The 14,538-nt window shown below is 42.2% G+C and overlaps 1 protein-coding gene across 1 annotated transcript in view; it reads right to left on the reverse strand.

The window, feature by feature from the left end:
* Positions 1-14,538, reverse strand: part of dock5 (dedicator of cytokinesis 5) — a 36,650-nt gene that overhangs the window by 13,244 nt on the left and 8,868 nt on the right. The window contains exons 6-26 of the mRNA XM_085367128.1: positions 14,342-14,490; positions 14,071-14,206; positions 13,822-13,979; positions 10,862-10,943; positions 10,154-10,283; positions 9,353-9,425; positions 7,091-7,233; positions 6,810-6,935; positions 6,554-6,678; positions 5,052-5,150; positions 4,750-4,822; positions 4,523-4,626; positions 4,085-4,265; positions 3,642-3,739; positions 3,471-3,560; positions 2,231-2,331; positions 1,965-2,099; positions 1,760-1,871; positions 1,288-1,358; positions 953-1,059; positions 678-814 (exon numbers count right to left, since the gene is read on the reverse strand). Coding sequence (XP_085223254.1) covers positions 678-814; positions 953-1,059; positions 1,288-1,358; positions 1,760-1,871; positions 1,965-2,099; positions 2,231-2,331; positions 3,471-3,560; positions 3,642-3,739; positions 4,085-4,265; positions 4,523-4,626; positions 4,750-4,822; positions 5,052-5,150; positions 6,554-6,678; positions 6,810-6,935; positions 7,091-7,233; positions 9,353-9,425; positions 10,154-10,283; positions 10,862-10,943; positions 13,822-13,979; positions 14,071-14,206; positions 14,342-14,490 — 2,430 coding nt within the window. The remainder of the gene's footprint in view (positions 1-677; positions 815-952; positions 1,060-1,287; positions 1,359-1,759; positions 1,872-1,964; positions 2,100-2,230; positions 2,332-3,470; positions 3,561-3,641; positions 3,740-4,084; positions 4,266-4,522; positions 4,627-4,749; positions 4,823-5,051; positions 5,151-6,553; positions 6,679-6,809; positions 6,936-7,090; positions 7,234-9,352; positions 9,426-10,153; positions 10,284-10,861; positions 10,944-13,821; positions 13,980-14,070; positions 14,207-14,341; positions 14,491-14,538) is intronic.

The raw sequence follows: 14,538 nt of genomic DNA on the forward strand, positions 1-14,538 counted from the left end.
TTCATATTTATCAACGTTAGAAGGTAGGCTTCACACTAGTAAATGTAGGTTTGTGGATTATCCAGACAACCTATGTGGGAAGTGATGTGACTGCCATTTTTCTTCTCACTGGAGCATCAAAGAAGGTAATTCCATTCATCTCCGGTATAATAGGGTGGGGGGGGGGGGGGGGGGGGGGGAGAGAGGAAAAGTCACTAGAGAGCAATATTTCAAAACCTAGGCAAGTAAAAGTCAAACTGGGATAACTAGATGTTCCACTTAACCATCCATCCATCCATTTTGAACAGCTTATCTTGGATAAGCACAACAGTGGCAGCAGGGTAAGCAGAGCAGCCAAGACATTCCTATCCTTAACTACATCCTCCAGCTTCTCCAGAGGATCGCAGACTCCTCCAGGTTAGATGAGATCTATAATCCCTCCAGCATGCTATGGGTCTGCCTAAGGCTTTTTTCTCCAGTTAAAAGTACTAAGATAAAATCTAAAAATAGGCTCAATTCAATCCAACTGGCTCCTTGTGATGGTAAAGAGTAGCAGTTTTTCTTTGTGATCCCCATGGATACCTAAGCTCTTTACGCTCTCTGTGGATAAATTGAATTTTGGCAGCTTGTATCGACCACCTCATTTCTGACGAGATAATTCCTACGGTAATTTGGACGTGAACCAGTAATTGCCTCACCACGTCTTTGCGGTCCAGGTTGTCCAGCACTGTGCTGAGCAGCTGGACGCAGGCCTCGTAGTCTGGTTTAGTCGAGTGGTCGTCCAGCTGCCCACTCAGCTGATCGGTAACAAGCGGCAGAAGCACATCTCGACACTCTGAGGGAACACGGCACATTTCCCGTTAATGGATCTAACCTAATAAACTTGTACGCAAGTGTAAAAGTTGTTTTTCCTCTTTCATCTCGTACGAAATGTCATCACAGGCTTTTTTTTTTGAGCCTCAAGGACTCCTACCTGGCTGCCTGAAAAGGTCACTCTCCACCATTTTACACATGCAACCAAGCTTCTGACGCACGAGCTGAGAGTCGGGAATGCTCTCGATGAACTTCGCGAGGAGAACGCTGAAAGAAAAAGAGGCAAAAGAGCAGCTGTGACAATTTTAATGCTATTCACATTTCACATCCAGTAATTATAGTCACAGAGGACTAATGAGCCGCACACACGACGGGTTGATTTTACTGCGGCAAGAATTGAGGAAAAACGCCTCCTTTGCTCAGAAGTAAATATGACAATTTGCACATAGACAGGCAATTATCATTTCCCGCTGTGCAAACTCTCTGGAGAGTTACCTGAGCTCCACAGGATCAAACACAGTCTGGATGTCATTAATGATGCTGGGGAGGTATTTCAATATAGCCCCCTGAAAAAAAGAAAAGAATCAGGTCTCATCAGGCTGAAGACGATTTTTATTCTCTAGTCAAACAAGCTTTTTAACTGAGCTTGTTCCTCACCTCATCGAGCCCGCCAGCAAAGAGCTCACATTATTTTGCAGTTAATTTGTACAGCTTCCTCCATAACTTGTGTACAACAGTGTAACACATTTTTCACAGCTGGATTGCTGCAGTTATTGAACAGCAGCAGCAGAAAAACAGAGACCAAAAACCAAAATAATATCTTCATAAAGTCTGACCAGCTGCATTTTAGTTCCATTGTAAAGCTAGACAAATGGCTTTTTGGTTAAAAATAAATAAATAAATACAATTATAAAATGCTTCCACATGATATATTTAGTTCCTAAACACACAAACACCTTCAATGTACCTTTATCTTTACTCCCTCATCCAGCGGTCTGTCCATGAGAGAGTTGAAAGAGAGGAAGAGGGTGCGGATGGAGTTGAAGAAAGCGTCTCCGTCCTCGCTGTTCCCATAGAACCTGCAGTAAAAACACCACCATTAAAACACAAGAAGTCACCCTCCGAATGATGGAAATGCTGAGTGGATTCTTGTGTTGCAGTGCTTCTCACACCTGAGATAGAGGACTCGGGACTGTACAATAAACCTGAACAGGTACTTGAGAGCTTTGAGTGCAGCATAGAGTCTCTCAGTCAGGCCAGGCTCTTCAGCATGGCCCACATAGTAGTTAAGCACCCCGGTTAGCTTCCTGAGAAAGTGAATCAGTTAGACATTAAGGTCTAAGGGGGTAATTATGGTGTGGGAGGAGAAGAAGAGCTGAAAGAATTAAGAATAAACAGCACAAGCTATTAAAAGTATAAATATAGAACGGGGACTCACACGTAAGCCAAGGTGGCGCTGAAGTGCTTGTTGATGTAGGTTTCCAAGACGGGGTTAAAGTGCTGGAATTTGATGTCGCCAATAAGAGTAATTATAAATACCTGGATAAAAGCAAAAGGAACAAGGAGGAAATAAAACTAAAGTCTGTGCAGATTAAAACAGTTCATAAAGGTTATCATTTTATGTAAATGAAAAGTTGTTCACTCCTCTAACGTTATAGAAAGGCTGTATCAAGTAGGCGCTAATGCAAACAGAGCATCACACAGTCACTACTTCACACGAAGTGCCAGGTTTTGGTAAAAAAGTATTAGTTCAAACAATCGGAAAAACATCAAGAGGCAAATGCGCTCAAAGCTGCTATGAATGGCCATATTTCATAAAGTCTGCCATCACAGACAAGAGGGAGGCATGATATGATTTAAATATAGAGATGACAACACACATTTTCATACAGCGCGTCCTAGAAGGCATTCACAGCGTTCCACTTAGCTGTTTGCACGAGAAGTGCCAGATTCAGTTATGTTACAAACGGAAGAAAACAGAGAGACGAGAAAGTTTTAACCCCGATTACTCTGTCACCATCGCACAGCCTGGGTGTGAAAGTCAGATTGCTGCTTTCAGGAGTCATAGTAATAATAAACAGTGGGATCTTGCCAACCTTGGCATAAAAAAAAGAAAGTGTGTGTGTGTTTGCGGGGGTAGTACTTTCGCACAATTTTTGTAAATTTCAGAATGAATTTAAATTTGGGAAGGAAAAAAAATTCTAAACTTGTGAAATCAGTTCAGTTTTATTATTATGACTCATTTTCATCCCTGTGAACTGATTCAGCCTGAGAGAACCCAAACTGAAACTCAACAGTAGGATTTAACACATACTGACACTGGCTGCTGTTGCATGTAAACTTTTTTTTTTTGTCAGCTGTCTTTGATGTGTTTTGATCAGCTGACTGAAAATGGGCATATATACTGTACAGTTTGTTCACTGCAACAACAACAGTGCCTGTCATTGGGTAGCCAGAGGACATTGACAGGAAGAGCTCAGCAAGACACTAATCAGGTTAAATCATTTACATTTGATTTGTTGTTTATACTGATGGGATTATGAAAAGGTTTGTTCCACACCCCTGCAATTAAGCAATGGGTTGATCCCAATTATGGAGTGTTTTAATTGTGTTTGGGCTTTTAAACTGATGAGAATCCTAATATTAGGCTATATGCAATTGTAGCTCCTGTGACTAACCAAGGCATTAAACACCAGAGTGTCAAAGGTGTCCTTTTCTGAGGTTTCCATCATGATGTTGAACAGGGCATCGAGAGTGTCCTGGAGGAACTGTGGATTAAACAAAAACCTGTTACAACAATGCCATTAAATACAGTGTTCTAAAACACTCTAGATAATTTTTGTGCATACTTTAACTATCTCGCTTCCTTCCACCTCCATGAGTCTTTGCAAAATCTGGTCAAGATCCTCAGTGTTAGACCTCCAGTTCAAAAGGCCGAGTAGATCCACTAAAGGAGAAAGGGGAGAAAACAAATGAACACACAAAAAGCAGCAGGAGCAACGTCTCCTCTGTTGCCACATCACTTAATGTAATCCACATTAAAAGGCAGAAATTTCAGCATTAATTGAATCAGAAATGCATCAGACAGCATCAACACATCAGCAAAATATTGGCAACACGGATCACTTTAATTAATTTCAAAGCCATCAGCAGGGAGGTCAAATGACAGTATGCTTAGCTATCCATCAACAAAGCTGTTTCATTTCTTAAAACACCACTTGTGACAGGACATCTTTTCATTATGACAGGCTGGAAGGGTGGCAGAAAAAATAAGAGATGAGCCAGATGGTACCATTCTGAGTGAGTTTAGTGGAGCAGGTGAGTGTGGCAAGCTGGAAGCTGTCCTTAGTCACAGGAATGACTCCTGAATGGTGGAACGGCTTTCCCGTTTGCTTCTCCTTCTCCTCCACTTCCGCCCAGGTTGCTGGCAAGGTGAGATAAACCTTAGCATCCTCTGCTTTTTTCACGTCAACCTAGGAAAAGTCAGAAACTAGGGAATGAATCATGAGGTTTCACTGATCAATGGAAATCTAATTTCATATTTATTGACTCTGGAGAGATTCATGAATAATCCATCTACCCATTGTCAGCTATTCAAGACAGGCTTTTTGCATAATTAGATAAAAGCAATAAACATTCTCTTGCTTATCTTAAAGCTCAATGAATTACCTTTAACACAGCATAAATATGTGAAAAGCATCCTGTCCTATACATCATTCCGCAACAATACCTTATAGACGATAAGATCGTGTCTGCCATCTCTCAGCGTGGTTCCGTCTCCTCTCATAAGCCGGACGAAGGCCATGCCAAAGGGCTTCTCTGACTTGTCCCTAGCTGAAGGGCACATAGGAGCATAAAGATGGGAACTCATCCAAGAACACTCACACTAGCTGTGTTTAACATGGTGGCAGCATTACACGTGGGTGTTTGTCATACAAATAAGGCACAGTCACTCACAGTCCTGGGAGGATCTGTGTCTAAACATCACCCTCAAGTGGCAGCGGCACACGTCTTCAATGGGAATCGTCACCTTGCAAGGACAAGGAAAAAAAAGGTACTGGAATTAGGAAATGTGCTAATACAGGATTATGCATATGGAACAAATGCAGTTGGGAGATTTACATATAGCGCATTCAACCAATGCAGTCCCAACAGATTATTGTATAAATTGAGCCACAGCAAATCCATTTTGAAAAGAAATCTCATTAGATAACATGACGGCACAGAGCTGCTCATGTGGGTGCTTGCTGTGAGCTTACCTTCGCTGTTTCATTCCAACAAGGCTGCTTCACCTGGTAGTAAATGACAGACTTGTACTCCGTTATGCCATCATAACCGGCTCCAGGGAATATGGCTTTCTAAAGACATTAAAGGAAGAGATTAGTTTACATGACAGGAACATCTTCAATGTTCTTTCTGCTGTTTTCAATTGTCTCTAACTTTTTTCTTTTTTGGTTAAAGTACAGCAAAGCACATAAATTGCTACATGTAATCAATACAGAGTTACAAAATGTCAGTTATCAGTTAGATAATGATGCAGCAATACGGATGGTCTCCCACCAAAGGATTTTAAGAAACAATTTAGCTTGAATAATTTGGTAGATCCCTCCTTCACATCATCCACTGCCGCTTATCTGAGTTTGGGTCATAGTTGAAGCCCCAACTTCCCTCACCCAAGCCACCTCTTCCAGCTCATCTCAAGGGACACAGAGTTGTTTCCAATCCAGCTGAGAGATATAATTTCTCTGTTGAGTCCTAGCTCTGCCCTGGGGCCTCCTCCTATTAGGACTTGCCCGAAACTAGTTGGTTTCCAAGAGGCATCCTAATCAGATGCCTAATCCACCTCAACTGGCTCCTTTCAATGTCAAGGAGCAGCAGTTCTACTCCAAGTCCCTCTCAAATGACTGAACTCTAACCCTATCACTTCAGGGAGAACCCTGCTACCCTTTGAAGCAAACTCATTTATCTGCAACCTAATTTTTTCAGTCACTACCCAGAGCTCATGACCAGAGGTGAGGGTAGCAACTTAGATTGGCCAATAAGTCGTCTGCTTTGCTTTAACAACAGATTATTACAATGTCTGCTTCACTGAGGACGTGGCGCCAATCTGTTTGTCAATCTCATGCTACACTCTCCCATCACTTTTGAACAAGACAGCAAGTGACTCAAATCCTCCATTTGGGGTAGTAATTCATCCTGGTCTAGGAGTGAGCACTCCACCCTATTTTGAGTGGCCTCAGACTTTGAAGGTGTTGATTCTCATTCCAACAGTCCCACACTTTGCTGCTAGTTATGAAGTTATCATGCATATCATTGGATTGGAAAGACAAGTCTCATTCTGGAGACACTCATATGGATCTTAAAAAGCTGCAGGTATTTATTAAACCAATGGGAAGAATTCTGCAAATAGCTGGAAGCAACAAAGCAAGCTTCAACTCCAAATTATGTTTTACAAAATCCACAATAGGGCATATTTATTGGTGAATCTCATCAATAATCTCTAACAGAGAGGTATGGGGCAACTTGAGTAAGTGAACTGTGCTTTCCAGTTTTTATAGACTAGTGTTTACTAAACAGAAAAAAAACAGAACTTCTGATTGTTGATAAGTGAAATAGAACACTTTTCTATCTTTAGGGCTGTCCACAACCACATGTATACTGTCACAATTATATGACTTATATAAAGATGCCATTCAGTAAGCTGCATTAAGATCAAATTAAATTACATTTTTTTTAAATGTCATTCACTGGTCTATTTTACCTCCATGGGATTGCCTTCATCATCGTGCACACTCAGTATGACCTCTACATTTTTGGGGGTCTTCTTTTTACCACGGTCAAATTCTCCTTGTAGCAAGGTTACATAAATATCATTCCTCACGTTTCCTGGATGAGGGATAACAGACGATCAGAAGGTTGTGTTGAGAAATTTTAAAAAAGCCCCTCACAGCTTCGTGAGCAATTAAAATGAGCATGACCGTCGTGAGAACTGCCCATCAACAAAGGCTTTAATTCACCAGGGAGGATGATTTCTGGAAAGCCCATTTTCCTGACGATAGCGGTGCTGCGGTCCACAAAGTGGGGGTAGTCCTTTCTGACTTGGGCAAGATCCCCTGGGAGAAGCTTCATGGTCACAAACAGCCCTGCCAGCAAACATGTAAAGAAATTCAATGAGGCAGACTGCACCTTGCAGACCCCTCACACATCAATTATTTTCCTCAAAGCAAAAAAAAGGTCAATTTAGAGCAACCCTCTAAAATCACAGGGGAACACACTGTCTGTGAGCACTTCATTTTACCCTGGCCTTTGTGATTGACCTCCCGCGTGGCAATGACTTTGTTGAAGACAGCTGTGAGGGGCTCATTCTCTCCTATGACTCGAGAAGGGATGCGCGGAGACATGATGAGCTGCCTCTGACGGATGTAGGTTTCCATAGCTATCCTAAGAAGGAAATATAGAGGTGACAATACAATGAAAGTAAAAAAAAAAAAAAGAATCAACTGCCAGCATCTTTGACAGGTGACAAACAAATGGACGGAAGAGCTGCGAAGGCACTGTGAGGCTTTCTGGAGTTTTTGACAACACGCACCATCTCTCCCAGATCCCTGCTGCTCTGCTCGAGTGACTACAGCAGAGAAAATCTGCTTAAAATACTAGCACTACTCTAACTTTTAATAAGACAAACACCAATGTGTATAAATTTGAAATCTCTTTATAGATTTCCAAAAAAAGAATCGATCAGTTTTGATCTTTAAAGTACTTTAAAGCCCTTGACCACATTTTTAGTTTACAGTTACACTACTATGGAAGTACTCAGCGAGGTTAGCCAAACATCTTTGTATCAGAAAACAGAATTACACAGTGCCGACGCTGTAATTACACAGAAGGGAATAATCACAAAACTCTATTGTAGTGGTTTAGTAACAAGGAACAAGGAAAGCAGAAACGTGTCAGCTAAGGTTTCACTGTCAGGTTTCTGTGTGCTGCAAAAGCATATATCACATTAAATCAATGAAATGTTGTGTTTTTACTCTTCTACAATGTTGGATTAGCTTTCAGTTCTCCAACACCATGCTATGGCTAGTCTGCTCTACCTGTGACTGCAGGTTAACACAGCAGATCGGGGTGTTAATCAAGGGCCAAAATAGGCCCAGCAAAAGGTCCCAGCTGGTCCACTGGATGGCTTTTTAAGGTGTAAAATTAGCAGAGAAAGAAAATCAATGGGTTTTTTTTGTTTTTTTGGAGGGGTTACTTTATTTTGCACCACAAAGCATGGTGTTACAGGCTGTTAAGGACGAGTCGCATCACGAGAGCTGTTGTCCAAACCATTAATTTAATCTGAGACAGAGGTCTGAATCATCATCACTTTTACAGCCTTCTTGCCGACAAAGACATCACCCAAGGCTTTTACATAATGATATTAGACTAAGACAGTTAAGCCGACACACTGTGCTGACAGCAAACTGAATGTAGAAAAACTGAGACGTGTTGTTGTAACTGCATTTTTCTTGCAGCATCTCATGCTGTTTTGTAAATGGAAAGTTTATTAAATATGAACGTTTATGTATCTATGAACGTTTTTTTTTTATATGTTAGGTTATTATTTAGTTATTCTACTTCACCAGACCAGCTCAGATTAAACTGGGCAATGTGTGTCCCAAGATGTAAGGTGAACTCTAGAGTTTGCTACAGACAGCTTGCCAAAACTGGTGATCTCAATCGGTTCCATCTCACAGCCTTTCACCACGTTCAATGCTCAGGAGAAAAATGTAACAGTGTCTCGTTGTAGTTATTTATTTATTTATTTTTATCTTGTGTTCAATTAAAAATTTACTTACCCTGGTCTATTTATATTTACCTAATTGTTCGTACAGTGCGAAAACATTTACTCTGTTAATGAAATGAAAAAAAAAATCATTAACCTGTCAAGGCTGGAAAGCTTAAAACGCTCAGCGGTGCAATCTTTCCTTTGTATATGTCCAAACAAAAACTAATATTTATCTGAAGGCTTGCATATTTCCTGTCAGATACAAAGCACATAGGGCCAAAGTCTTTCAAGATAAGAAGGATGCCACGAATTGAAAATTTAAATCAGTATTATTTTTTGGTCTCTACCTTCTCAAAAAGACAGAGTGATCTGTTCTAGAGTGAAAAGAAAAGAAAAACTGAGGTTAAAACTTGGTAAAATTTGTACAGAAGCCAGAAATGAGTCGAGATATTTTTGGCTCTCTTCCATCTACGATCCCTGTGAACATATGACTGTCATTGTTTATCTCCCCCCTCCCCCTCCAGTTTGTAGGTGCCCTAAAAACATGATCTTGAAGCTTCTCTTTCATTTAGAACTGCAAAAAGTGTTTTGTCCTTGAAATACAGTGTAGGAAAAGTCGAACTGCAGCCTTGGAAAAAGAAAAAAAAGCAAACGTAATGGAACACAGTTGGCAGTAAGTATAACTCGAGAGCTATTCATGTTCTTATGAATTATTTGTGCTCAATTGAGTTGCGTTACAAAACAAGACCGAGCCTGTAAACAGCAAAAATATGACAACATTAGAGGACTCACTGCTGAAAGGGGATGAAATGCTGTTTGTCCTCGTCATCTATTTTGCCGTGGGCAATGTCTGTTATGTCCATAACTGCAATGACAAACACATTGACACATTCACAGTAAGGATGCAGACTGAAAAAGACGAGCTAATTAACTAGATTTGACAGCGTTTTCTAGTAAATGCCAAAACGACAGCAAAATGGGAATCACCTTTTTTCTGTTTTATTTTTTAAAGAGCTCGGAAAGTTAATTAACTTATAAGTCTGGAAAGTGTATTTTCCACGTCTGAAAAAGAAGCCGAGCCAGGTGTTGGATCTCGCTCACCTGTTGCCTGGCGCAGCAGAAAGCCAGCTTAGTAAGATATATTGAGCGGTCTTGATCTTGCCTTTAAATTGTTCATTTCACCCGGATCTTTTCCTAGAATGCTTTTTTTTTTTAAACGCTTTTTCCCTGGCTAAGAATAATATGACTTCTGAGTTGAATGTTCATTCTGACTCCGGTTTCAGTCCATTTGCTGGAACACCAGAGGAAAACCATTTCCCATCAAATCCACTAATCATCTGGCCGAAAACAAAAAGACAGTTGCTAAACCAATTTTCCTCCGACTGCCTTGCCAAGGCAGAGTGAAGGCATTTTCTAGGTCAGGAAGCAGGTGTTCCCATTTCGTTTTGACACATGGATCTTTCATTTCTCCACCTCAACAAAACTATTCATGCATCTGTACCACGAGAGAGGGCTAGCTTTTTCTTTTTTTCCTTCTTAAATTGAACTTTTATACTGCTCTTACAAATATTAGGACATAAAAAAGTCCCTCACCGGCCACACCAAATGGTCTCCTAAGTCCGCCTGTTTGTTTCTTGCCCTCTTTCAGCTCCATGCTGCCCACTCTGATGATCTGGCACACCAGGAAGAGTCGCTGCCTCATCAAGTCAGTGCTGCTCAGGTCCTGGACACAGAAGACACACAAAATATTATTTATTATGGCACTGCGAGAGATAAGGTGCATTAGGTACAAAAGGCAGTGACTCTACTTGCCAGTCATTGTGTACACACACAGGGCTGGAGCTGAGGACCAGATGGAAAATATTTCCATGATAAAGGAGTGGAGTAAAAGCTTTAAACACATCGCCTTCCCAGCATGTTTATATGCTTATTTTTCTCAAGGTTTTTACTTTTCAAAGGACCATCCACTTGTGTGCTTTGCTATAATCTTAAACTGTACACCTTGATTAATGTGGCTTTATCACACTCCAAACCACTAGCTCCTGATGGCACACATGGAGGTTAACACAGTGACTTGATTACAGAGCACCGCTTATTAACTTAAGCAGAAGCAACATAATGGAGGCGAATGCATTCAAATTTTCAATGATGTGCTGTGAGTGAGCCATTCAGTGAAACTTTTAGTAAATTAGGAGCAATCCAGACGCTAATTGTCTTCTTTGTCACAGACTTCAGGCGGCGCTTGGATTGTTTAAATCTGAAAGAGAGGGAACGCACTGTGGTGGGTAGGGATTTGGTTACCGTGAATAGCGCTGGCAGGTTGTTGAGTTTTTCAATTTCTTTAGGCATTCCCGTACTGTCCCAGCGCACCAGGAAGTTCTCACTGCAAGAATTTAAATAAAAGTCACAGTTAGAGACGGCGTTATCTGAAACCAAAGCCAGTGATGTAAAAGCAGCATTATTTTATGTCTCACCCAATAAAATCCAAAAGTTTCCAGAAAAAAATTTCAAGTGTCTGCATATTTTAAATGCCATAATTATAAGAGCCTAGATATCCCTGTAGGCCTTACCAAACATAGGAGGATGCAGCCATCCTAAAAGAATCATCACCAGCCGGTCATTATTGGTATTTCTGTCAGGACCATTTTAGTCAAAACAAGACTGATTCCATCTGCAGTAAATTATATTTGGCGGTACATCCCTGTTCTGGGACCTCCCCGAGAGCACACATCCCTGCATTTTCCATGCACAAATATGGAAAAATGCAGGTTGGACAGCAGCGAGACACCCCCACAGAACAGAGCATCCCATAACAATGCACATGACATCAAAGCTGCATCTACACAGGAAGTGATTTGCAGCAACGTGGTGACCATAGAAAGCCAATGTCATTCAGGGTGGCTTTAAGCAATGCTGTCAACACGAAGCAGGTGGGTCATCTCCGTGGCAAGCCAGTGAAGTGAATACTAATAAGAATGCAGAATAACAGAATAGACCAGCATCACGGAACATGACATCCGAGCGGCATTGAGGAGAGTTAAAACAAGGAAAGCGGCGGGACCAGACGGCATCACCGGCCGTCTGCTACGCTGCTGTGCTGACCAGCTAGCAGGTGTGTTCACTTACATCTTCAACGAGTCCCTGGCGAAGTCTGTGGTCCCCACATGCTTCAAAAGATCCACCATCATCCCTGTGCCCAAAAACAGCAAACCCTCATCCCTGAACGATTACCGGCCAGTTGCACTGACCTCGGTAGTAATGAAGGTGTTTGAGAGGCTGCTGAAGAACATCATCTCCTCCTCCATCCCAAACACCACAGATCCGATGCAGTTCGCCTACAGATCCAACAGATCCACAGAGGATGCCATCGCCCACGTCCTACACACCACTCTCAGCCACGTGGACAAGAAACAGGGTAACTATGTGCGAATGCTGTTTGTTGATTATAGTTCAGCGTTTAACACAATAGTGCCCTGCAGACTGTTCACAAAGCTGAGGGATCTGGGACTTAACAGCCGTCTGTGTGCATGGGTGTTGGACTTCCTCACTGGCAGAACTCAGGTGGTGAGGGTGGGTAGATGCGTCTCTAACAGCATCACCATCAACACAGGAGCACCTCAGGGATGTGTCCTCTCGCCACTGCTCTACTCCCTCTACACTTCAGACTGTGTGGCCACCCATGGCTCCAACACCATTGTGAACTTTGCTGATGACACAGTGGTGTTGGGTGCCATCTCCAACAACGATGAGGCGGCCTACATGGATGAAGTGAAGAATCTGGCATCATGGTGCCAGGACAACCACCTCCAGCTGAACGTCAGCAAGACCAAGGAGCTGGTGGTGGACTTCAGAAGGGGTCAGCACAGAGACTACAAGCCCATTATCATCAATAGAGCTCCAGTGGAGAGGGTGCAGTCCTTCAAGTGTCTTGGTGTCCACATCTCCTCAGACCTGACATGGGCTGCCCACATTCAGGTCCAGGCTAGGCAGCGCCTGTATCACCTACGACAACTGAGGAAGTTCAGGGTCTCTCCAAAGATCCTCAGGATTTTCTATACAGGTGCTGTGGAGAGCATCCTCACACAGAACATGACATCGTGGTTTGGGAACAGCTGTGTGAAGGACCAAAAAGCTCTCCAGAGAGTGATCCGTACAGCAGAACACTGCTGCAGGATTGCTCTCCCCCCGCTTCAGGACACCTACACCAGGAGATGCCGGACTAGAGCAGCGCAGATACTGAAGGACCAGCCCCATCCTGGCAACAAACTGTTCCAACTTCTGCAATCTGGTAGAAGGTGAACCTTGAATACTGAAGAGTGATGCATGACAGGCTACATTTTAGGACTATCTAGGCAACCGGAATTTCAACTAGCAACCAACTGTGAAGTTCAATGCGATGCTTAACATTCAAATCACTCCGTGTGTGACGGCAGCTTCAGTGAGACAAAGCACGAGTAGCATGAAACGATGGAGGTGGGTTGTAAAGCAACTTGCAGAAACAGCAATAAGAGCTTGCAGGCCAGCAGCTTAAACAGCAAACCACGAATAATATCTGCCAGCCATCTGCTGATGTAGTGAGGCACTGAGGTCAGCTGGTCAGCCTGGGTTTTCTCGCCAAGTCTGACTTCTTTCAGCTTTAGCCCTGCCAGATCTAAAGCTATTTGTTGCACTTAAAATGTTCCATCTACAAGATCTCAACGTCTGAGCGTAAAGTGAAAACAGTGTCATTTCCACTCGTTGCGTTTGTACGTGGTGGGTCAGATATGAGCATCGGCAGTATGACTGTTTCGAGGTTTTGCACCACTAATTTGTCTAACATTCAGTTAGCAAAATGTTTACTTTTTAAAGGTTGCTTTAATCACTTCCATTATTTATGCGGGTATAATGTCTAACAGCAAATAGAGACGGTAGTTTTCTACACCAGCAAGCAGATGAATGCCTAACAACGATCAGCCTTGAGTGCTAATTTAAAGCAGAGCTGTGCTGAGTTATTTGACGATAATGCACAACCTCCAGCCATTATTACATTTGTTTTCCCCATTGCATTACATAAATAATTGCAATTCCTAATTTTTCACTTTAGCAGTTGTAGTATTGCGAGCCATTAATACTTCTTTAAAAGTTTTCTGATCAATTATATAAACATTGTGAACATTTCTATAGACTTTTAGAGGCATAGACGAGCGCAAACTATCGAACGGCAAACTTGTTTAGTTGTCGAGTTAAGAGAAAAAAACAAAAAACAAAAAAAACAAGCTAACCTGATGAATTCAGACTGATCCGGGTCATACAGAGACATTAGCAGCTCGGCATCTTCTCCAATGTTACACACAAAGTTTTTCAAGTTCATGAACAAGCTGTAGGTGTGCACTGTACTGAAAAGAGTCTGACGCCTCATTTCCAGGTTCTGTAGCCGTGTCTGGATGAAAACAAGGCCGGAAACAGTGAGTGGACAACAACATTAAATGAAACTGACAGCCAGTGATAGTATCAACAAATCGGAACTGTGCCTTCTCCTCTTGTATCCTGTCATCAACGCTGCGGGAGGCGGTCTCATGGGCCCGGAACAGGCTGACCGTACTAGTCCTGTCAGGATTCAGCATGTTTCCCGCTTCATCCCGCACCACCAGGTCCAGACCCAGAATCCTGAGCAAGCCAGAGGATCAACACAGCATCAAATAAGTTTACAGAAGCAATTTTAAAAGGCTCACCCATACAACCTGAGGAGATTTTACAACAATAATAGTTCCTAAAGGGAAAAAAAAAAAAAAGGATTCATACCGGTTTCCATAATCAATCTTTGCTGTGACTTTCTTTTTGAGCTCTACAAGGTCATCCTTGGGCAGCGTTCCTGACACTATCTGAGATCGATATTCGATGAGGCTGTAGGCCATCTGCTGCACAGTCCTGAACAAAATTGTCTTGTTCTCCTGCCAGTTAAACAGGTTTTATTATAAGTAATACCTTTCTTCAGAGGA

The sequence above is a fragment of the Diplotaxodon limnothrissa genome, linkage group LG12 (assembly GCF_057381915.1).
Source record: "Diplotaxodon limnothrissa isolate DT_005_m linkage group LG12, D_limnothrissa_male_GT1.1, whole genome shotgun sequence".
Lineage (NCBI taxonomy): Eukaryota > Metazoa > Chordata > Actinopteri > Cichliformes > Cichlidae > Diplotaxodon > Diplotaxodon limnothrissa.